General features: G+C 40.0%; 1 protein-coding gene across 1 annotated transcript in view; it reads left to right on the top strand.

The window, feature by feature from the left end:
- The window catches only part of ALK (ALK receptor tyrosine kinase), a 715534-nt gene that overhangs the window by 375734 nt on the left and 315385 nt on the right, over positions 1-24415 (top strand). Inside the window, exon 4 of the mRNA XM_025353516.1 lies at positions 23013-23214. Within this exon, the coding sequence (XP_025209301.1) occupies positions 23013-23214 (202 nt within the window). The remainder of the gene's footprint in view (positions 1-23012; positions 23215-24415) is intronic.

Raw genomic sequence — 24415 nt, 5'->3', positions numbered from 1 at the left:
TCTTGTTGCCGTCTTGGTTTTGGTGGGTTTTAGCTGGCTTCTTTACTGAAATGAAACCTGTTTTATCAGCAAGGTCTTTAGGACCTGTATCTTGTGCTGACCTCCTATCTCATCCTGTGGCACAGAATGCCTGAAGTGTCTGGGAGTGCAGCCCAGTAGGTCTCAGCCTCATTTTACCCAGACCCTATTCAAGATGGAGTTGCGCTGGTTCAAACGCCTCTGACCAAAGCAGATATTCAAATCCAGCCACTTATTGCCACCAAGAAAAAAAAAAATAGGCCCAACATTGTCAGATCTTCCTTCCCTTTTCCAAATCCAGAACAGCTCCAGACATTCAAGTGATTACTGTTTCTGACTTTTAAGCATTGAAGACCAATCCAAATCTAAAAGTCAGTGCAGGCCATGCCTTGGGCCAAATGAAAACCCATCCAAGAACAATCAATGTGCTCTGAAAGGCTGACAGTTTGCAAGCTCTTTTCTAAACCTTCTTCTCCCAGCCTTGCTATTGTTTTGCAATTTAGAGCTCACTTAAAATTTAGGGCTTTTTTCTCTCTCTAGCTCTAATAGCTAAGGAAGTCCTAAAGAAAGCTCAATTTACAACACAAATTTAGTGACTCTTTACATAGGCTTTCCCTTTTTCCCCCCCACTTAATGATTTCTATGAATATAATTATGCTTAAAATTTCCAGCCAAAGATCCATAAAGCAAGGTATACCTTTACAGTGATTATTTTTGTCACATATTAATGAAAGTAATACTATGGAAAGCCATTACAGACACTCAAGTTCATAAATATAAAAAGGCAAATTAGTAAACTTTATATATGAGATTTGATAGCATAAAATTGTCCAAATTGTTGACATTAAAAACAAAATTAAATGGCAAAGGACAAATGGGATAATTTCTTTTAGCAAATATAATAGATAAAGGGTTAAGAACCTAGTTTGAAGAAGTTCTTACAGATCAACAAGGAAAACACTAAGCCTCCAATAGATAACTGAACAAAAAAAAAATGAACTGACAATTCACAAAAGATGAGAAACAACTAATTAAAGAACATATGGGGAAATGACTCAACCTCTCTAGTAATTAAAGACATGCAAATGGAAACAACAAATGTAATTCCCAGTTCAGACAAGGGTGCAATGAAACAGGTACTGCCATGCATTACTGATGGACAAAATATAAAGCCTCACTGGTAAGCAATTGGCTAATATAAATCAAGAGTTCAGTTCTATTAGGCAATATTGAGCTTTTTCTATGTGCTAGGCATTGAGTGTACGCAAATGACAAAAGCCCACCCCTGCTGTCAGGTAGAGAGCATGTTTCATCAGAGACACAGGTAACTCCATTATTAGGAGGTAACTGTCAGAAGCATCCACACATATGGCAAATGCAGGAGTAAAGCAAAGAGTTTGGAAGGTGTCTTAGTCGATTTGTGCTGCTACAACAAAATACCTGAGACTGAATGGTTTATAAACAATTGAAATTTATGTCTCACAGTTCTGGAGGTTGCAAAGTTTAACATCAAGGCTCTGGGACCGTTCGTGTCTGGGGAGGGCTGCTCTCTGCTTCAAGATGGAGAGGCTAAGGAAAAAAAGGAGCCTAAGCTAGTTCCCTCCAGCCTTTTTACAAGGCACTAATTCATTCATAAGGGTGGAGCCCTTGTGACTAAATCACTTCCCAAAATGGCCCCTCTTAATACCACCACAATGGGAATTAAGTTTCAACATGAGTTTTGGAAGAGACATATTCACACCATAGCAGGAGTTTTATTTGAAATGATCCTGAGCTGCATCTGGAAGGATGATTAGAATGTAGTTGAATAAAGAAAGGAAATAAGAGGAAGAGAAGATGAGGAGGCTTTCTCAGCATATGGTACAGCGTGGATGAAGGCATGGTGTCTACAAGAAGTGTGGGAGCATTGAGAGCTGCCGTAGCATCAAGTATGAAGTGGAGAGGCAGGATGGGAGGCTGGAGAGGGAACCCAGGCAGCCCATGCTCTGATAGTGTGAACTTTTTATCTCAGAGGCAGATGAGATATGGAAGCAAGGAATGGATACATTCTGACGTGTACTTTTTAAAATTCTGCACAAAAGTCACTGTGGTTTGTTTTTCTAATTCAAGAAGTAACAGATAAAAGCAAACAACCCAATTAAAAAATGGGCAAAGGACTTGAGTAGACATTTCTCCAGGGAAGATATGCAAATGACCAATAAGCACATAAAAATATGCTCAACATCATTAGTCATTAGGGAAATGCATATCAAAACCACAATGAGATACCACTTCACATCCATTAGTTTGTCTACTATTTTTTTAAAGTAATATATATTGGTGAGGATGTATGGAGAGAAATTAGAATCTTTGTGTATTGCTAGTGGGAATGTAAAGTGGTGTAGTTGCGGCAGAAAACAGTCTGGTGGCTCCTCACAGGGTTAGACATGGAAGTATCACATGACCCAGCAATTCCATTCCTTCATATATACCCCCAAAAACTGAAAACAGAGACTCAAATGTACTTGTACAACAACATTCATGGCAATATCATTTACATTAGTCAAAAGGTAGAAACAACCCAAATGTCCATCAACAGATGAATGAATAAACAAAATGTGGTGTACACTTACCATGACCTTAAAAAGGAATGAAATTCTGATACATGCTATAAAATAGATGAACTTGGAAACATTGTGTTAAATGAAATAAACCAGACCTGAAAGGGCAAATATCGTTTGATTCCAATTTTACGAGGTATCTAGAATAGGCCAATTCATAGAGACAGAAAGTAGAATAGAGGTTACCAGGTGCTGAGGGGAGGGATTAATAGGAGTTATTGTTTAATGAGTACAGAGGTTTTGTCTGGGATGGTGAAAATATCTAGAATTGAATTGTAATGATTGTTGGACAACACTGGGAATGTACATAATGCCACTGAATGGTATACTTAAAATGATTAAAATGGTACATTTTATGCTGTGTATATCTTATCATTGTAAAAAGTGTGTTTTTTAAAAGTAGCAAGTGTTTTGGAAAATTCAAGAAAGTATAAAGAAAAATATTCTAACCTCCAGAGTTACCCATTTAACATTTTGGTGAATTTTTTTCTCAAGTTGTTCTGTGTGTATAGTCATATATTTATTAGATTTTGTTAGACTGAGGTCACACTCTCCATGCTGTTTTATAACTGCCTCTCTCTTCTAATGAGAGATTGTGAACTTCCTAGTTGTTTATACAGCATGGTGGTTAAGGATGTAAGTCCTGGAGACAAACCACCAGGGTTTTTGTGTCTTAGTTCTATTGCTTACTCAGTTATCAGCTATGTGGCTATAGGAGGTCACCTAACCCTCTGAATTTGTTTCTTCATCTGTGTGAAAAAGACAATAATAATAAGAACAAGCACATGGATTGTTAAGGATTAAATTATATCCTAAATATGCATAAGCACAGTATCTGGTACTCAGTAAAAGAAAACTATTGTTATTCATATTTTTAAATCCTCACCTATTTTTCCAGAGAATAATTTTAATGACTCCGTGAAGTACTTTATTATGTGGATACACCATACTTTACATAACTAATCTTCTGCATTGAACATGTACCATTTCTAAATATTTACTCCCATAAATAATGCTGGAAAACTTTGCAAACAAGTCTTTAGAAATAACTCCATTTCTTTAAAGCAATTCCTAGAAAGGAAATTATTTGGTAAAAAAATGTGCACAGTTTAAAAACCTTAAACTGTGCATATTTTGGCGGACTATCCTCCAGAAAGAGTATGATATTCACAGAAGCAGGAGAACAACTTGATCACCAATAGCAAGAAACTGGAAACAACCCAATTGTTTAAACTAAAGCAATAGATTAAATGTGATGTCCACTTATTGGAACATTACACAAGTATTTATAAAATGTTTGCAAATCCTACATAAAAACATAGAGAATGCTTATGACAATGTTAAGTGAAAGAACAAGATAAAAAATGTATGTTAAATTTTTAAAATCCCACGCAGATAGTGAAATAGAAAACCAAAATAGAATGGTTAAGTAGTAGGACTGTAGATAAATTTTTTCTTACCATTTCTTTTCTAAATTATATTTAATGCACATAAACAAGATTTATAACAAAGGAAAAATAATTTTCCTGGGAAAGTATGATTTGTCCCTATATTTGAAGGCTGTTATTGAGATGTAGTCTGACATTGCAAGTAGATCTTTAAATAAGCACCGGTGATAACAAAGCCCAAATTTCAATTTTGTGGTTGAAAATTTTCAGACACAAAGTCACCTTCTTCAGCCTTATCTATATATTCAAAAACCGTAGAGATTGGAGATTTCTGCCATATAGTGTTGGAATCAGCAACTAGATCAGACAGCCATTATTTCTCAAAGGAAATGAATCTAACAAGACTCTAGAAATAACAGCAATATACTATCTCTCAGAGTCCAGCTGCTTTCATAAGGGCCAAGGTCCAGGGAAAGGCTCTAGCTGTCCAGTCATCTTCATGGAGCTCCTGGGCTCTGGGCCCCTCAGTCTACACCATCTTGAGCTGATAGGCAAGTTAATTGATATCTCTGAGTCTCAGTTTTCTCAACTAAACAGTAGGTATAATAATCATATAACTAGCTTACAGGGTTGTTGCAAATTAAAATGCAGTAAACGTTGTAAAATGTTAACATATTGCTCAGTACTAGTAGGCACTGGATAAGCATTAGCCATTGTTATTGTTATCATCATACACTAGTTTATTCAGCAAGGCCTAGGGCGATGTGACTTGTCCTAGTTTAGTGGGAAGAGCCATAGATTTGTAAAGGGACCTGAATTGTAATAGTAATTGAAGCACTTACTTATCCAGGGGCTTAGGGCAAGATACTTAATCCTTAAAGTAGTGCTAATAGAAATACAATATGAGCCAAAAATGTCCTTTTGGATTTTCTAGAAACCACATCATAAGAAGTAAAAAGAATTTCATTTTAATAAACATCTTATTTAACCCAATAGATACAATATTTTCATTTTGACTTGTACTCAATATAAAAATTATTAATAAAACATTGTATGATTTCTGTACTAAATCTTTGAAATCCAGTGTGCATTTTATACTAATAGTCATTTCAATTTAGAGACTAAATTTTCATCTGAAATACTTGATATGTATTTTATAAAATTTATTGTTAGAAGATGATATTCACATACCCAAGTTGTTCCAAACATATTTTTCCAATAACTGAATTAAGTTTCAGTACTTAAATTAATTAAAATTAAATAAAATAAATTCAATTCTTCGGTCACGTCAGCCATATGTCAAATACTCAAAAACCACATGTGGCTATTGGCTGCCATTATTAGACACATAGCTACAACTGGGGATAGCATCTATTTCACTCGGTTGTTGTAAGATTGCATGAGAGAGTTTTACAAATCATAAAATGCTGTCCAAATAGATTACTTCTTCTCCAAGGTCACCCAACTAATGAGAGGTGGCTCAGGAACAAGAACCAGGCCAGTGTGATTTTCACATATGGACATTTGAAATTTGAACACTACTCATCTTGAGCCTGGCTTTTAATTTTTTTTAAACTGTGATTCACAGTAAGAAATATATTTCACATCACAATGCAAGACACATACACCTGTGCGTGTGTGTGTGCATGCGTGTGTGTGTGTGTACCTGTAGATCAGCAGCCATTATTTCCCAAAGGAGAGTTGCAATGAGGATATTTTATAAATTCATTCTGCTTCTTCCTCCTGCTGGTCTTCTCCTCCTCCTCCTTCTCCTCCTCTTTATTTGATGCTGGTCATGACCCACTAAATTGATTTCATGGCCCATTAGTGGGTTACAAACCACAATTTGAGAAACACTGATCTTAAGAGTCCAAACTTCAAGGCATTTTAAAAATTAATTTGTTTTGTGTTGCAAAGAATAACCCTCTGTAGCCACTAGTCATAATGTTCCAAAAGGAAAAACATCCCCCGCAAGGTAAATAAGAAATATGACACTGCTTTAGGTAAGATATAAGAAAACAAGTGAGTTGCCCACTTTTTTGTTAAATATTATTAATGTATTCATTCAGCAAATGTTTACTGAAGAAACACTGTACTTGGCATTGCACTAGGTACTAGTGAGCCCCGGCCCAAGACAGACAGGATCCCTGAGCTCACAGAAGTTCAGCTCCAAAACAACAGAAGTCTTCGCTGCAATGACTTAGCCACAGGAGGATCTTGGGTGTTTTGCTTTGTGTTTCCCACAACAAAAAGAGCAGAGACAGGCAGTTCAGTGCTGGCATAGATATCCAATGACACCATTAGTGACTTGACTTAACTCTTTTTTTTTTTTTTTTTTTTTTTTTTTGAGATGGAGTCTTGCTCTGTCGCCCAGGCTGGAATGCAGTGGCACCATCTCGGCTCACTGCAACCTCCGCCTTCCGGGTTCAAGTGATTCTCCTGCCTCAGTCTCCTGAGTAGCTGGGATTACAGGCATGCGCAACCACGCCCAGCTAATTTTTTGTATTTTTAGTAGAGACAGGGTTTTACCATGTTAGCCAGAATGGTCTCAATCTCCTGAGCTCGTGATCCATCTGCCTTGGCCTCCCAAAGTGCTGGGATTACAGGAGTGAGCGACCGCGCCCGGCCGGCCATGACTTAACTCTTATTACTTTACTAGTCCACATCCCATGTTGTCAATCCCTGATTACAAGACAGCTGACACACCTCCAGGCATTATGTTCATGTTCTAGGCAAGAAAAAGAAGAAGCAGAAAGGGGAAACTTCCCCCACAATTCCCAGCGCCAGAGGGCTGCCAGATAAAACACAGGATGCCCAGTTAAATTGAGTTTCAGATGAACAACAAAATTGTTTTTTAGCATAAGCATGTCTCATGCAATATTTGAGATGTATTTTCACTACTAAAATTGTTCATTATTAATCTGAAATGCACATTGAACTGGGTGTCCTGTATTTTTATTTGCTGAATCTGGCAACCATATGAGCGTAATTCTGCTTACATTTCACCACCAGAACTGTGTCACATGGCTGTTCCTATGTGCAAGGAAGGTTAGTTAAATCAAGTCATTTTTTTTAAACTTCCAGTCTCAATAAAAGAAGAAGGCAAGAGAGAAGGAAGTTGGTTGGGGACCTGAGTGAGCCAGCCTATGAAATCCATGGCAGTTCAGTTCCCCTCTGGCCTTTCTTATAGATCATATTATGGAATTTGTTTTTGTTTCTGTTTTTGTTTGAGATGGAGTCTCACTCCGTCACCCAGCCTGGAGTGCAGTGGCGCGATCTCTGATCACTACAACCTCCGCCTCCCAGGTTCAAGCAATTCTCCTGCCTCAACCTCCCGAGTACCTGGGACTACAGGCGCACACCACCTCACGCCCACCTAATTTTTTGTATTTTAGTAGAGACGGGGTTACACCATGTTGCCCAGGCTGGTCTCGAACTCCTGAGCTGAGGCAATCCGCCCACCTTGGCCTCCCAAAGTGCTGGGATTACAGGCATGAGCCACTGCGCCAGGCCCCGTATTATGGAATTTATATTTTAATCTATGCTCAGTGAGAAGGAATTGAAGAGTTTAAAAGAAGGGAAGGATAACCTAAATTAAATGTAAGAAGACAGTTCTGGCTTCTGTGTGTAGAATGTATAGGGAGGAAGTTTAGGCCAGAAGTGAAAAGATCTGTTAGAAGAAGCCTGGAACCTTCTAGAACCTTTGAGAACTCAGCCTGGCCAGCTTGCCACGCAGATACCTCACCTTCCTGCATGTACACTGACTCTTCTGAAAAATGAAAAGGAATGGGTAAGAGGCCCCTGGGTGCCCCATGCAGCTCTCCCAGAGTGGCAGCAGGTGACAACCAGTAGTGCATTCCCAGCTTCCCTTTGCTTCTCAGCTGTGTGGCTTGTTTATTAACGTTCACCCACGTTCCATGCTCCTTCTTCAGCAGGGGGTGTCTGAAAGCCACAGTAGATGGAACATCAGAACTTATTATAATAAGGTTGAGATTTTATGATACTCTTGCGAGGAAATGGGCAAAAAATTGCTTTTTAAAATATTTAATTAAAAAATCAATGGAATGCCCAGAAAAAGCAATAAAACCTGCTACCTTTTAGCAAAAATTTTAAAAGTAACATAGAAGATGTTTATCCTTTGACATCTGGGACTTAAGGCAAAAATTGAGCAATCCAATTCCAGAGCTAAAAAACCCACATGGAAAAAGGAAAACCTGACTTTGTGCTTCTCTCTCTCTAGTGGGTTTTGTTCCACTGAAGGCACCCTGGTCGTCCAGCTCCCTCCCTTCCGTCCCCCTCCTCCAGCAAGTGCTTTTATCTTTCCTTCCTCCTGTTTCTCATTGAATTAAATCAATTCTTTAGTTTTCATTTGGTTCCCCTTTCTCCCTCTCATCAGATCAAGTGCTTTTCTATTTTCCTTGAGGATTACCGAAATGAGCTCTTAGGGAAAAAGGATTTCTCAGCACTTTGTCTTCTGTTTCTTTCTATTTATTTGGTTTGCCTTTTATTATCTTTTTTTTTGCTGACACCCCAGGACATATATGCAGTATGTAGAGATTATTGGCTCTGCCCCTTTTTTCTAAATGAAATCCATTGATGTTAAAAAAAAAAACCACCTTTGTGTCTCACCTAAAAATGGTTTATTTTTTAACAGGATCAGAGATCTAAAAAGGGAATATATAAAAACATACTGCCCCACACATAGACATACATATACATCCATACATATGTGTATGTTTATGTGTATTCATCTATTGGTATACACGTATAAATGCACACACACATATGCATGCTTTACTACACACACATGAGCATAAATATGTATTATTTCTAGAGAACTTCTGCCTCAGTTAAGTTGAACCTGAAACGTTGTTTTGCCTTTTCAGTTTGCAGAGGCTCACTAATTGTGCAAATTGTACCACCACTTCTAGGCTACAACTAACTCATTATCTTAAGATTAATAATACTATCAAGAAAAATCAACTCCCTCTACTCCCCTTCTCTCTCTTAATGAACACACTTGGTTTTTCTAATGATTCAGTCTCAAAGACTAATACCAATTCTCTTCAAAGTGCTTCCAAATGAAGGTGCAGAACAGCAATACATGTAAGTCCTGGTGGTGGAGGGTAACAGAGCTAATTCCAAATATTTGACATCAAGACAGAGGGAGACAGTAAAAGTGCACAAGGACTGAGTACCTAAATAGCTCAGTTCTGCTATGGAAGCCAGTCATAGCCCTTCACCCACTGGACTGTTTCCTCAGCTGCAAGGTGAACAGGTTGGACCAAATGATTTCCACGAGTCTCTAGAGTTTTGAAGTTCTGTCTTTCCATTATCTCAATATTAGGCAAAGCATGCCAATGAGCACAGTCCCACCTACTCCTTATTCTAAATGTCAGACTTCTGCTCTAAAACCTGTAACATGAGTTGAGGCTATGTAGGATAGTAGAATTCAAGTTTGAAAAATAAACAATAAGGAGCCTCTTGCAGTGGCCCCAGTTTGCTCTGAACAATTCGTAAGACCACATGAACAAAGGAAACCCTCAAATACTGCTCAGCCACGGTAGGGCCATCTAAGCCCTGTGAGTGATTTCAAAAGGAGGACCCACTGTCTGGGTCCCACCTGCCCATGCGTTAGTCTGTGACCTCTGGGGACAGTCAGAAAGAGCTTGAGACCAGCTGCTGGGCCTGATCCACAGAGTGGTGAGAGTGCTGAAAAGTGAAAGGAACATCTGCAGGCAGCTGGGGACCAAACCACAGGGCATTTGACTGAAGCACCTTCGTAGACTTCTGTCACGGACAGGCATATATCCAGTGAGTGTTCTACTGGACAGAAGTCTGGAAACCTTGCCTTCTAATTGCAGATCCACCACTAATATGCTGTGTGACATTGGGCAAGTCCTGAACTTCTTTGCTTCTTGGTTTTCTCCTCAGTACAACAAGTGATTAAGCTACGTGACAATCATGTTTATGTCTAGCTATGACATTCTCAAAGTCAGATATGGAATGTAGCATTTTTAAGTCTCCTCAGGTAGCGAGTCCAGTGCAGTAACTCAGAGGAGGCTTTCCAGGAGCATGATTCTGCCAGAAGGAGCTGAGGTCTTTTTTTTTTTTTTTTTTTTTTGAGACGGAGTCTCGCTGTGTCGCCCAGGCTGGAGTGCAGTGGCCGGATCTCAGCTCATTGCAAGCTCCGCCTCCCGGGTTTTTACGCCATTCTCCTGCCTCAGCCTCCCGAGTAGCTGGGACTACAGGCGCCTGCCACCTCGCCCGGCTAGTTTTTTGTATTTTTTTTTAGTAGAGACGGGGTTTCACCGTGTTAGCCAGGATGGTCTCGATCTCCTGACCTCGTGATCCGCCTGTCTCGGCCTCCCAAAGTGCTGGGATTACAGGCTTGAGCCACCGCGCCCGGCCGGAGCTGTCTTATGAAAGGACAGTTTGAAAGTCAGACAAGCAGAAAAGACTTAAGAGATGATACAGATGTAGATATAGGATAGACATACACATAGATATTGATATAGATAGATATGGATGAGGATATATTGTTTCTCCTTTTTTTCCATGATTTTTTTCTTTATTAGTTTCTGCAAATGGTCTTTGTAGCAGAAATAGATTAGAGGAGGGTATCCAAAGTGTGTTCCATAGAACATTATACACAGTAACAAAAGGGTTCTGTGCCGAAAGGAGTTTGGGAAATGTTTCATTTTATATTCCACTCTTGAAGAGCCACACTCTTATTGGCATATCAAGGCTCTGAGAAGTCTTCAGTGAAAGAGCCTGTTTACTTCTTGTTGTACCCAGGAGTCCTCAGACTCATTTGCCCACAGAGCCTTCTCATAATACCTGTTGACATCCATGGGGCTGGTGTTCTGTGGAAGATACTCTGGAGCTGGCACAGCATTATTCTCCAATACGGCATCTCAGGGGCATGCATCTGGATGAGGCCTGCATGCATTATACTGCACTCCTTTTGTCCAGATTCCAAGCCATTAAACCTCTGCTGTTCCTTAGTTGCCACCTAACATGAGTGGCATTGTGATCAACTGAATGAGTAATAGCTTATAATAATGATTTAATAGTTTATTGTACTATGGACAATTAGCCAATGATGCCTGGGTCCTGTTTGATTGATTGAGATGGAAATCCATCCATCCATGCATGTGTGTATTTATGGTCTCACTCAGAGAATATGATTAAGAGGCGTCTGGTTCAGAAAGGTGGATTGAACATTTGTCTCCTCTTTTGAGATCCCACAAAAGTTATATGAAATAGAGAAATATCAATGCAGGAACAAATTCTGAATAGCAAACAGAGCAGGAGGGGAGACATGAGCAATTTCTAGAGCACATAGAGGAGACAGAAGCTGTCCATGGAGAAAATAAAGTGGCCAGAGCCCAGAATGTGCCCAAGAGGTTTGGGGGTCCTATCTGCTGAGAGTACAGGTAAAAGATCACCTGAAAGAAAGGACGAGGGTAAAGAAAAAGAATGGAAATTTCTCTATGGTTAACCCAGATGGCCTTAATTCCTTTTCCAATATCATTTTCCCAAAGTGAAAAGTAGCAGGATACTTAACCACAGAGAGAGGAGAAAGCCTGTAAAACTTCAAATAGAGTGATACACTTTATGGCTGCTAGTGGGAGTGTTCATACCCAGGGTGATGCACCCTTTGGGCTGGCATTGGGAAACAGTCACCTGCAAAATGGCTTGCTCCTGACACTGTCCATCAGGCAAATTCTGCATAAAGGACAAACACCATCTGTACACATATAGTTCCTGTTAGCCTCCTTAGTCTCTCCTGTTTAAATGTGAGGGGCTGATCAGTGATCACTCAACAAGTGAATAACCCAGCAGCATGAAAAAGAAAGATCATGCATAGCAATAAAGCCTTTTCTTGTCATGTGTTTCCTCCCCTCACCCTTCCATAATCTGCTGCCACCTCTCCCCAGGGCTCCAAGCCTCTGTTCATTTCTGCACAGTATAAAAACTTCAGTCTTCTAGTCCTTCAAGTCTCATATTTTGTGTGGCTCTCATGCATTTGCACATAAATAAATTTGTATGCTTTTTCTTCTGTTAAAAAGAAAAGGAAAAATAAAAGAGAAAAAGAAAGATCAATATAAAAAAAAGCTGACCCCAGAGAAAACAAAGATAAATCAGATAACTAACAGAAGCTAACTTGAAAGATAAATCTCTTAAGAAAGATTCAAGATTAAGTATGGGGTAATTAAATTATCAGAGAAATAATAAAACAAGATTTGCTAGAGATGAAAGAGGCATGTGTTTTCTTATTGACAGAGGCTAGCAAATGCTATGGATAAATTTTTGTACAGATCTATAGCTAGATACTTTGCAAAATGCCACAGATAAATTTTTATATAGATCCTTACCTAGATACAGTGTATTGAAATTTTAGAACTTTAAAGTTAAAGAAAGATCCCAAAAGCTTCCAAAGAGGAAAAACAGATCAATTACAAAGAAATTGCGAACAAAACCAGCATCAGACTTCTCAATAACACTGACACTAGAAAACACTGAAGCCAGGTCTTCAAATTTCTGAGGCAAAGAGTTTCTAATCTATAAACCATAACCAGAAAATCTATCAACCAAATGTAAAGATGAAATAAACATTTCAAATATTCAAAGATTCACTAAGAAATTTCCGCCTGAGGACGTTTTCTGAGGATGGTGGGACTAACATAAAAGTCCCAGTGAAAAGAAATTTCAGAATAATAGCTGAACCATAGGCCCAGAAAGCAATTGATACAAATCAAAAGAGGAAATCAGTGTCTTCAAGAAGAAGGGAGTAATTTTTTCAAGAGGTATATGGATGTGTTAGTGATATGGTAAAGAAGGCAGATATAAAATAAATAGAAAAAAAAATCAGCTAGAAATTCCTGGAAAGACAAACTGCAAAAACAAACAAACAAACAAAAACTGATTCTGTAGGGACCAAGGGAAAACTTTCTCTTTGCCCTCCCTCTGAAGGTTCACTGAAAAATTAACCCACAAAGGGCAGATTAATTGGAGAAAAAGCACACCAATTTATTAATGTGTACACAAGGGAAAGTCACAGAGTGGTTAACCTACCCCACAGTGGGATGCAGAAGCTTATTTACCATCTTGAAGTTACAAAAAGAATGGGGACTTGGAGTATGGCCAAAAACAGGTTATGGTTGCAAGACAGGTTATGGGAGGAAGAGAAGAGGAGGCTTGGCTAGCAAAGGTGGTCTTGTTATGTAGATGAAGTCTCACAGGTAGCAGCTTTCAAATAGAATAATAAATGTATTTTTCAGACTTTTAAGGGTGTCAACCTCTCAGTTAGTTTTTCCTAGCTCTGGACAAGGGAAGCACTGGTTGCATAAGTGCAGATTTTCTACAGATGCAAATCTGCCACACAAAAGACAGCTTTGTAGGAATACTTTTGTTTTCTGACTCTCCAAGCAGCCATTTGAAAATATATCAAAGAAATATACTTCGGGGTAAAGTATTTTTATTTCCTTCAGTCCCCACTTTGAAGCCTTAACAAGTTTCACATATTTGGCCATGTGTGGTGGCTCACACCTGTAATCCCAGCACTTTGGGAGGCTGAGGCAGGCTGATCACTTGAGGTCAGGAGTTCGAGACCAGCCTGATCAACATGGTGAAACCCCATCTCTAGTAAAAATACAAAAATTAGCTGGGTGTGGTGGTGAGTCTGTAATCCCAGCTACTCAGGAGACTGAGACCAGAGAATTGCTTGAACCTGGGTGGCAGAGGTTACAGTGAACTGAGATGGTGCCATTGCACTCCAGAGCAAGACTCTTGTCTCAAACAAACAACAAAAAATGTTTCACATATTAAAAGCCAAGTTGATAGCTTTGGAGAGATTTGGTTTAGAGATTGTTAGAGATAGAAGAATGGAAAACAAATTGGGATATACAGAAAAGAGTAAATTTAAATATACCAGTCCGTCTCTCTTTAAATCAGTCTTTTAGTCCTGAGAATAGATCAGTTTGGTTAAACAGTTGTGTCCCCTTCCAGGAGGTGGCATTGCAGGTAGGCTAGGCTCTATATATGATGCAGGCAAACAGATCATAAATAAAAGGTATTTCTGTGGAAACAGGAAAAAAAAAAGGCTAATGTCTGGAATAGTCTATAAATTACTTTTTTTAAGAGTCTCTGAAGCATCTTCAGATTTCAGTGACAATCTGACACATATTTCTGGATTGTAGTTTGAATTGGGTGTTTAAATGAACTTTGTGAGTTCATATATTACTGGCTGTTTATATATAATTTGCTGTGGTAATTTTTCTTGAAGTTTGTTTAAGTGGCCTATCTTTAGTTTGCAGGGCTTTAAGAAAAGCACAGTTTTAATTTCCAATAATTTCAAGTTAGAAAAATGGAAGAAAAATTGGAAATGTTATTTTGGAGACTTGTAGCCAAGAAAGAATTCAGGATTCAGTCTAAATTGTGAGAAAATAATAAAAACTCAAAAATAATGGACAAGGCTAGAATCTCATAACAGGGTTACGAGGAAAAAAAAAAAAACTATAGGGTTTTTTTTAAAAAAAAAAAAAAACAACAATTTTTCTCTTTAGTCCTTTATTTCTACCAAAGACAAATAATGGTAGGACAAACTTATTTGCAAAATAAGTATTAGTTTGATAATGTTTGGGCCTGCTTATTCATATTCATATAAAGCGTAGCAAGAACAGTGATTGGCCATAGAGGCTCTTATAAGTTAGCTTTGTTGGAACTTTTTTACAAGGAATCTAAGATTAGACTTTTTAAAACCTCGAGCCTAGAAAGCCAAGCCAAGGATGTGCCACTTATCTATATCTGTAATACCTGTACAAATTGGGCGAATGTTTCCCTTCTCGAGGTCTTAAAATATCTTGAGGTTTCTGGGCCTATCAGAAAGTGACATATTTTACTTACCACAGGTCAGGAACCCTATAAAGAAACTGTGTAGAAAAGGTATCAGGTCAGACTTTTTAAAGGTCTTCTTATCAGCTCGATAAAGTCAATCTAAATTCCTCAAAGCAGTCTGATCATATTTGAAAATATACCATTTCAGTCAAGGCCTTGGTAAAATAACCACTATATCCAATAACCACTATATCCACTATTAACTACTATATCCACTATAGCCACTATTTTGTCCTACAAAAGAAAACAGATTCTAATTGAACTTATGTAAATAACTACATTGCTATAAATTAAGAATACTCACAACTTTTCAAAATTCTGGAGAAATCAGGTAAAGAAAAAACTGAATGGTTTAATTTTGCTCACAAAACTATGCTTTACCCAGTTGTTGTTGTAAGCTATAAGTAGCTCAAAAGAAAAAGTTTTCTTAACTTTAGACAATAAAGCATAAAAAGAATCAACAATGTTTCAAACAAAAAGAAGTCATTAAAAATTATTTTGGTCCTCTGTTAGTTCAGTCCAATGTAATTAATTCTTGTCCCACTTGATGTTGTGTTGGCAATTTTCATGAACATGTCAGATTATTAAAATTAGAGTCTTGAATGTTTTTTATCTAGTTCAATGATATGATCTCCAAAGTTATAGCACCTATGTTCAAGAGAACCTGTCAGAGTCCTTTCAATGAATTACCTTGAAGATGAAGCAAATTTTGGACAGTAGCTGATTACAAACCTTTTTTTGAGAATAATCAAAGTAAAACAATAAAAAGACAGAAATAGCTATAAAGACACAACTGGCAATGAAATTTGGTTATTTTTGTGGCACACAACAATTTAACATAATAATCAATTATTGCTGATAACATATACTAAGACTTATTTCAAATATGAGACAAATGTGCCACAATTTTGACAAGTAACAATGCAAGAGGGAGAATTCATTTGATCCTGATGCTGGAAATATATCCTGCTTGGAGTAGAATGCATTCTTGGATCTATAGAGAAGATTATAAATATAACCCTTATTCACTGCAGTAAGAAATATATAGCCATCAGTATAAAAGGTCTGTTTATTGATTTTTCAACACTTAGCATCAACCTATAAACAAAACGCGAAACACTTAATCTTTCTTACACAATCTTGACAAGGTAAAGGAAAAGTACAGCTGATTTGGGAGGTGGGTGTGGAAGAGAAAAAGTACAGGGAAAGGCAGGAAGACTAAATAGCCTCATCTTTATAGTGAGGAGAGTCAAGTGATACTGTCTGGAGCTGATGGAAGAAGTCATAAATATATCACATAAAGTTAAAAACATAAGCAATAGAAGATAATTTTTTAAATCAAGAACATTTAAAAATCAAGAATTGGATATTGTTATTTTTCTTATTGTCCTGTCCATGTCTAAAGTTGTCATACCTGCAAGTAAAACTATGACTATAATATTTAGAATTATGAAGGCAGCCACCTAAATAAATTAGGAATCCTTAAAAAAATTTTTTCCAGTGTGTGGAATGTGGTCAGGTAGAGCAGAGGTTAGAGACTGTTTTTTGAAAAAACATTATAAGCAATTCTGTACTATTCCTTGTCATGTGTATTAGTTCATGCTTGTGTCACTGTAAAGGAATACCTGAGTTTGGGTAACTTATAAAGAAAAGAGGTATAATTGGCTTATGGTTCTGCAGGCTGTACTGGAAGCATGGCAATGGCATCTGTTTCTAGTGAGGGCCTCAAGAAACTTACAATCATGGCAGAAGGCAACAAGGAGCCAGCATGTCACATGGTGACAACAAGAGCAAATGAAAGAGAATGAGGAGGTCCCAGACTCTTTTAAACAACCAGATCTCACATAACTAACTGAGCAAGAACTCACTTATCACCAAGGAGGTGGTATTAAACCCATTCGTGAGGGATTTACCCCCATGATCCAATCACCTTCCACCAGGCTCCACCTCCAACATTGGGAATCACATTTCAACATGAGATTTGGTGGGACAAACACATCCAAACCATATTATTTCACCCCTGCCCCCACTCCAAATATCATCTCCTTACATTTCAAAATATGGTTATGCCTTCACAATAGTCCCTCAAAAGTATTAACTCATTCCAGTATTAACACAAATGTTCCATGTCCACAGTCCACAGCCTCATGTGGGGCTCAAGGCCAAGTTCCTTTCACCTATGTGCCTGTAAAATCAGAACAAGTAATTTACTTCTAAGATAGTGGTGGTACAGGCATTGGGTAAATATTCTTGTTCCAAAGTGGAGAAATTGACCAAAACAAAGAGGTATCACACAAGTGTGGAACACAGCAGGGCTGTCATTAAATCTTAAAGCTTCAAAATAGTCTTCTTTGACACCATGTCCCACATCCAGGGCACACTGGTGCAAGGGATAGGCTCCCAGAGCCTTAGGCAGCTCTACCCCTATGGCTTTGCAGTGTGCATCCTCCATGGCTGCTCCCACAGATTGGAGTTAAGTGTCTGCAGCTTTTCCATGCTGAGGTTTCAAGCTGCCAGTGTCTCTACCATTCTTGGATATGGAAGTCAGCAGCCCCTTTCCCACAGCTCCACTAGGAAGTGCCCCAGTGGGGACTCTGTGTAGAGGCTCCAACCCCACATTTTCCCTTGATATTAACCTAGTAGAGTTTCTTTGTGGGGGCTCTGCCCCAGTGGTAGACTTCTGCCTGGGCACCCAGGCTTTCCCATACCTCCTATGGAATTTAGATGGGAGCTGCCAAGCCTTCTTCACTCTTGCATTCTGTGTGCCTGTAGGCTTAACACCACATGGAAGCATAGCTTATGCTATCCAAAGTTGTGTCTGGAGCTGTACTTGGGCCCTTTTGAGCCTTGGCTAGAGCTGGAACAGCCAGAATGTAAGGAGCAGTGTCATGAGGCTGAGCAGGGCAACAGCACCCTGGGCCTGGCCCCTGAAACCATTCTTTCCTCTTAGGCCTCTGAGCCTGTGATCAGAGGGGCTGTCCCAAAGACTTTTGAAAGGCCGTTGAGGTCTTTTTCTTATTGTCTTGGATATTAGCACTTGGTTCCCTTTTAGTCATGCTATTCACTTTAGCAAATTGCTCCACAGGCCACTTGAATTCCTTCTCTGAAAATGTTCTTTTCCTTTCTACCACATGAGTAGTCTGCAAATTTTCCAAACCCTTATGCTCTGCTTTCCTTTTAAATATAAGTTTCAAGTTTGTCATGTCTTTGCTCCCATATCTGATCATAGACTGTTAGAAGCAGCTAGACCACTCAGGAACTCTGCTACTTAGAAATTTCTTCTGCCACATACCCTAAGTTATCACTCTTAAGTTCAACCTTCCACAGATCTCTAAGGCATGAACATGAATGCAGCCAAATTATTTGCTGTGGTGTGCACAGGTTACCTTTACTCCAGTTTTCAACAACTTTTTAATTTCAATTTGATACTTCCTTAGCCTAGTCTTCACTGTCCGTATTTCTATCAGCATTTTGGTCAAAACCATTTAATTAGTCTCTAAGAAGTTCCAAACTTTCCCTCATCTTCCTGTGTTCTGAGCTCCCTCTGCCCAAATTCCTCCAACCCCTGCCCATTAATCAGTTCCAAAGTTACTTCTATATTTTCAGGTATTTTTATAACAAAACCCCACTCCTTGGTGCCAATTTTCTGTATTAGTCCATGCTTGTGTCACTGTAAAGGAATACCTAAGGCTGGGTAATTTATAAAGAAAAGAGGTTTAATTGGCTCATGATTCTGCAGGCTGTACTAGAAGCATGGCAATGGCATCTGTTTCTAGTGAGGGCCTCGGGAAGCTTACAATCATGGCAGAAGGCAACAAGCAGCGAGCATGCCACATGGTGAGAGTGAGAGCAAGAGAGAAAGGAGGGGAGGTTCCAGACTCTTAAATAACCAAATCTCACATAACTGAGTAAGAAGTCACTTACACCAAGGGGATGGAGCTAAACCATTCATGATAGATCTGCCCCCATGATCCAATCACCTCCCACCAGGCCCCACCTCCAACATTGGGAATCACATTTCAACATGAGATTTGGAGGAACAAATACATCCAAATGACATCACCATGTTACCACCATATCACTTTGATTTTTAGGATCACTGAGTACCTACTATGTGGCAAGCATTGTGTTGCATACCAGATATTTAGAGGTGTTAGCAGCCTTATAGCAGAAGCATCTAAGAAACAAATGATGCTAGCACAGGAGCCCTTCCTAGGGATGTTTGTGTGTAAATTGGGAGAGAGGAAGGCAGGGCAGGGAACCACAGCTTACTTCCTTACTTCTCAGCAGGAAAGTTCACGGAGTATTTGGCCAGTTGATTAAAACTGTTGGTATATAAACCTCAGAGAGGTGAATTATGAGAAGAAGAGTTTAGGACTTGGGGGCTTGGAGACTTGACTCAATTTCTTTAGATTAATAACATTCTAGGCAGGCAGATAGAATTACTGACAGTTTGGGGCTGTAAGAATCCTTAGAGAGACTCCATCCAACCCTTTCATTTTACAAAGGAAGGTTGGTAGTAGCAGAGCTACTCCAATTTAGTCCTGATTCCAGGTTTAGTCCTAGTTCAAAGGAATTCCAGACTAAGACACCTGTCAACACAGGGAACTGATATTTATTACATACCTACCTTGAGCAGCATGGTACTGCCTACTTGATACATGTTATTTAATCTAATCTTCACAGCAGCCATATGAGGTAGGCTATGCCCATATTAAATTTGAACAAACTAATATTTAAGTGTTTAAATAATTTGTCTAAGGTCAATAACTGAACAGATATAAAAGAGTTTGACCTCTAAGTTCATGACCCTTGGGTTTTGCCCATAATTTGAGCCCTGCTGGTTGAGATGAGAGCAGCGCATTCCTACACTGGTGAACAGAGGTAAAAATAACCATTTCATATTTAATCATTAAACATATTGACATGATGCATAATAAAAGAAACATGGTCATGGCACTGTATAAGCAGAGCTCTTTGATCTGCCTCTCCACTCTCCTGTGGCCACACTGGGTGAAGGTCTGTGTGCTGCTAGACCATCCTTCTTAATTAGAAAGGACCCCAGGAGACTTCGCCTAGCCCCAAGCTATCCTGGGCAAAATAAATAGGAAACAGAAAAGAGAGAGAGGAGAGATAAATTCTTACTGACTTTAAAAGATTTATACTGACAATATCCCAAGGAGCTTATGAAATGTATTTTTTCCCTTATTTTTGGTAGAGGAAAGCTGCCGATGAAGAGATAGCTCTCAACTATAGAGTTTCACTGACAGTGAAAATACTTTAAGCTCAGTTGCTTATTGATAGGTTGCAGAAAATAAGGTTCATATAAACATCATCTCACATATTAGAACTGGAAAAATAATCTATCTTTCAGTCAGCTTTGAAAGAGTTCCATTATTGAGGTGCCAAATTACGGGGACAGAATTCACATGCATGGCCACACCCAAGGGTGGAGAGGATCAGTGACACATGAAGTGTCCCTGGTCCCAATACCCCAACACCTTCAGCTGGATTTTTTTAGCTTCTCGTGCGTGTGCACATGTGCATAAGTATAATCTTCCTGAGAAGAAGGGGGATACCTTCTTTATTTTGCCCCCATTCTTCCCTTCAGTAACTTAAAAATCTCCTGGTTTCTACTCAACATTCTGCCAACTTGAGAACATCAGAGAATGGTCTCAGACCAGGGCACAGTTGCTGCTGCTCCCTTATGTGTAAATTATTATCGGACATGGGACTGGCTTCATCCTAACCCCAGGCCATACCCCCAAAGAGTCTGGAGCAAGACTCTGTCCCCAAAGATACTTCCAGGGTCCTCATGTGCTCTGCACAGATACACACTACCCTAGTACTGGAAACCCCAGTCATCCACCTTCCATATATTGCCTTTGCTTACAACAGTAACATAGCAAACACTTCAAATTTGTATTTAGTCACATTCTTGCCCTTGTGTGGACTTGTGGTGCAAGATGAGGCTGGGTCAATATTAATTCCCTCTTGCCCCCACCATAACAGATCATTTCTCCTGCAGCACCACCCTGATGGTGCCATTCTCCTGCTCGAAATATCTGGCTCTCTATTATCCACAAAATAAAGCTGGAAATCTTCAGCCAGGAAGCAATGCTCTCTATGGTCTGGTTATACCACCTATCACCCTAGCCTTCCTTATTTCTCAGTTTTCTCTTCAGTGTCCTACTCTGCAGCCAAACATCTTCTACCTTTGTCCTTATTCCTCTTCCCTTCAACTTCTGCACAGTCCATTCTGCCAGTATCTTTGTTTTTCTCTCCCTGTAAGACCTGGCTCAAGGGTCTTCCTCTTTATGGATCTTCCCACCTGGACCTCCTGTCTCCTCCCTCCTGAAGCCTCCCAACATGTTTTGCCTGGATGCGTGTCTGACTTTATGACCTCTGTTAGTGCTGATAGTTCTTGCAGACATCTCTTCACCCTGCCAGACCTGGAGTTCCTTGAAGGCCACAACTGTGTCTGTCACATCGTCTCCTCAGTGCAAAGCCAGTCAGTGCTTGGATGTTTGCTCAAAATAGGCATCCGTTAAATGGAATCTGAGGGCAGAAAGGAGTAAGGAAGGGACCGAATAAATGGATTGGGTCTGGCCCATGCACCCCTCATTCACCTTCCTGCCCCTCTGACTTCCAAAGTTGTACATTCTGGCCACAAGGTACCTTGGCCATGTTTCAGGCTGAAGTACACGGTGGGCCAGTGAAAAAGATAGAAGAGTACTGCTTAGGAGTCCAGAAATCTGGAGTCTGGTCTTAATCTTCAAACTAAGACTTTGGACAAGTCATTTCCCTATCTGGATCTCCAGTCTGCTTCTCTAGGAAAGCAAGGCGACTGAATTAGATGATCTTCCCAATTCTTTGTCTTTGGTTCTAATCCCTTTTCTTTTCCTCTGTGCCCAGACAAGAACATTTCCTCCACTCAAAATACTGTAATAATGTAGATTATTTACTGATGGTTGTAGAGCACTTCTCATGACCATACGCCATGCTGAAACTTCCCAGCAGGTACAGAGGGTTCACGTTCTCGATCCAGCTCAGACACAGTCTTGTGCTTCATCCTGATTTAAACCAGAAGTCGCTTTTACTTACTTTAAGAAAGTTGGAAATCTCCAATTCCTGGAAGAACACCTTCCTTTGGAATAATGCTTTGCCTTGGTAGGGATCCCCCTCTTTTATCTGCACCATTGCTTATTGCAGGCTGCTAGTTTATTTGCCTATTTGGGAAATTGGGTTATCTGCAGAAGGAGACCTTGGAAGTGCCAGGAGTAGTTTAAGAAGACTGAGTACTCCTTAGCTGCTTCCCACTGTGGAAGTCAGGGATCTTGTTGAAATAGATTTCTACTGCAAAAGCAGCAGCATCTAATGGCCCAAAACTTCATTGCAGAAGTGCAGCAAGTAAAATTAATGTATCAGAGGGAATGCCTGGAACAATACAATGGTGGTGTGCTTTTACACTGACAGTAATCCCGTTGAGTGTAGGTTTCTTGCAGGTCATTTGGCCTGTGCTACTGGCATCAGGATTGGCTTGCTCCAGAGGGAAACTCTGCCACAGGCATAACACCAGGGGGGATTTGTAGGGCTTTTTCTGGGGAGAGTTGCAAGTTCACATGACTCATAGGCTCAAGAGCTGAAATGAACCTTAAGAGATTATTGAGTTCAGCCAACCGTCCCACCCCATTTTACAAGGGAGGGAACTGAAACCTAGGAAAGTTAATGCTTTTCCCAAGATCATTCAACTAGTAAGGGAAGGAACAAGAGTCTTTTGAAATGGATGTTTTTGTTCCTGTTTTGCAGATGAGAAATCTAAGGCTCTAGGACACAGAAGTAGGAAGTAGGGGAGCTAAGGTTAGAACCTTGGTCTGCCTGACTATAAGGCCCATGTGCCCAGTCACTGTCCACCTGCATCAGGCTATACTATTTACAAAGAAAATCTAAGAGCGGAGGAAGAAGGCTGGGTGCATGCAGAGAAGGAGATAATGGCCTCCAGTATCTCTGATTTTGATGCTATTTGTCTCTAAGTCTTGCCACAGAGCTACTGCTGGTCTTACCTGAACACATCTACAGATTCATTTTCCCTGTCTCTTTCCAGGCTCCTTTCTCCTCCTCAACACCTCAGCTGACTCCAAGCACACCATCCTGAGTCCGTGGATGAGGAGCAGCAGTGAGCACTGTACGCTGGCCGTCTCAGTGCACAGGCACCTGCAGCCCTCTGGAAGGTACATTGCCCAGCTGCTGCCCCACAACGAGGCTGCAAGAGAGATCCTTCTGATGCCCACCCCAGGGAAGCATGGGTAAGTACTTCTCCACGTCCAAAATTGATTTTATACAAGGTGATTTGGCTTTTGGCTACACATTTCCAAAGTCTGTGACATCTACTTACAAACTCATGATTGTCATTGAATCGGTAGGTCCAGGTTGAGCAATTGGTACTAATATCCCTTAGGTGGTGTCTTGGGTACTGACCTGTGGGTCCCTCTGACTGCCCCGGCTAGTGGCCCTTCCAGAAGCCAGAGGACCAGCTGCCAGAGTGGGCATTTCATGAGTGGGTATTAAAGATGTTCATTTCCCAAAGTTCAGATGGAGCCAAGAAGAAAACAGCCAAAGAAATGTTAAAAGGCCAGAATGAAAGTAATTTAATATGGTAGAAACTGGGTTTTACCAGCAGAAGTTGGGCAGGAAGGGAAAGGACAAAATATTTTGGCCATCCAAGCAGGTTCTACGGGAATTTGGTACCCCAGAGCAGGATTAGTCATAGATACTACACCAGTGTAATTCAGTAGAGATTGGAACAGAGCTTTGTGCTACAACCACCAAGGCATATGCCAGTGGAAACCTTTAAGCTTTCTGGAGATACTTACTTGCTTACTCAGTGATTCATCAGGGCTCTACAAGTCATGACATTGGAAAGCAAAGTTAAACTAGGGCACCTCTGTGCCTGGCTTTTGTTTTTTCATTCCATAAGTATAAATACCATCCTATGATCTCAGCACTGAGGGACCCCAGATCTGATTACTTTAGCAACAAGGATCCTTCTTTGTGACTTGTTTACAGGAGAAAATTCCCAAATGTCTAGCTGTGCTTAGACTTGGCTTCCTTCTAAGAGAATATCTTTTCAGAAGGGTCCCACCTGGACGATGACTGCTACCCATCCTCCATCCCCATGGTGTGCAGGGGAGAGATCCTGTCTGTTGCTTTGGCAGTAAGGCTGAATGGCCTCCTTTGTAATTTATTGAAAGTCTTCTCCCCACTCCCCGCCATTAACCCATCTGTATTTAGTTGCACTTAGAAGGACTACAAGCTGCTGCAGTCTCATCAGGAATGAAATCTTGGCATCAAAAAGAATGCTCTCCACATTCCTAAACTCATATCCATCTTCCTGCCTCTGAAATACCTCTTTGGGCTGGCTGAGAAGGTCCCAGCTACCAAGGACTCTTGCTCTATTCACCAGATATCAGTGTGGGATAGCAGGTGTCTGGACTGCCCCGTTTGGGA

Source organism: Theropithecus gelada, chromosome 13 (assembly GCF_003255815.1).
Source record: "Theropithecus gelada isolate Dixy chromosome 13, Tgel_1.0, whole genome shotgun sequence".
Taxonomy (NCBI): domain Eukaryota; kingdom Metazoa; phylum Chordata; class Mammalia; order Primates; family Cercopithecidae; genus Theropithecus; species Theropithecus gelada.
Note: the sequence above shows the minus strand (reverse complement) of the source record. Positions and strands in the feature narration are given on the sequence as shown.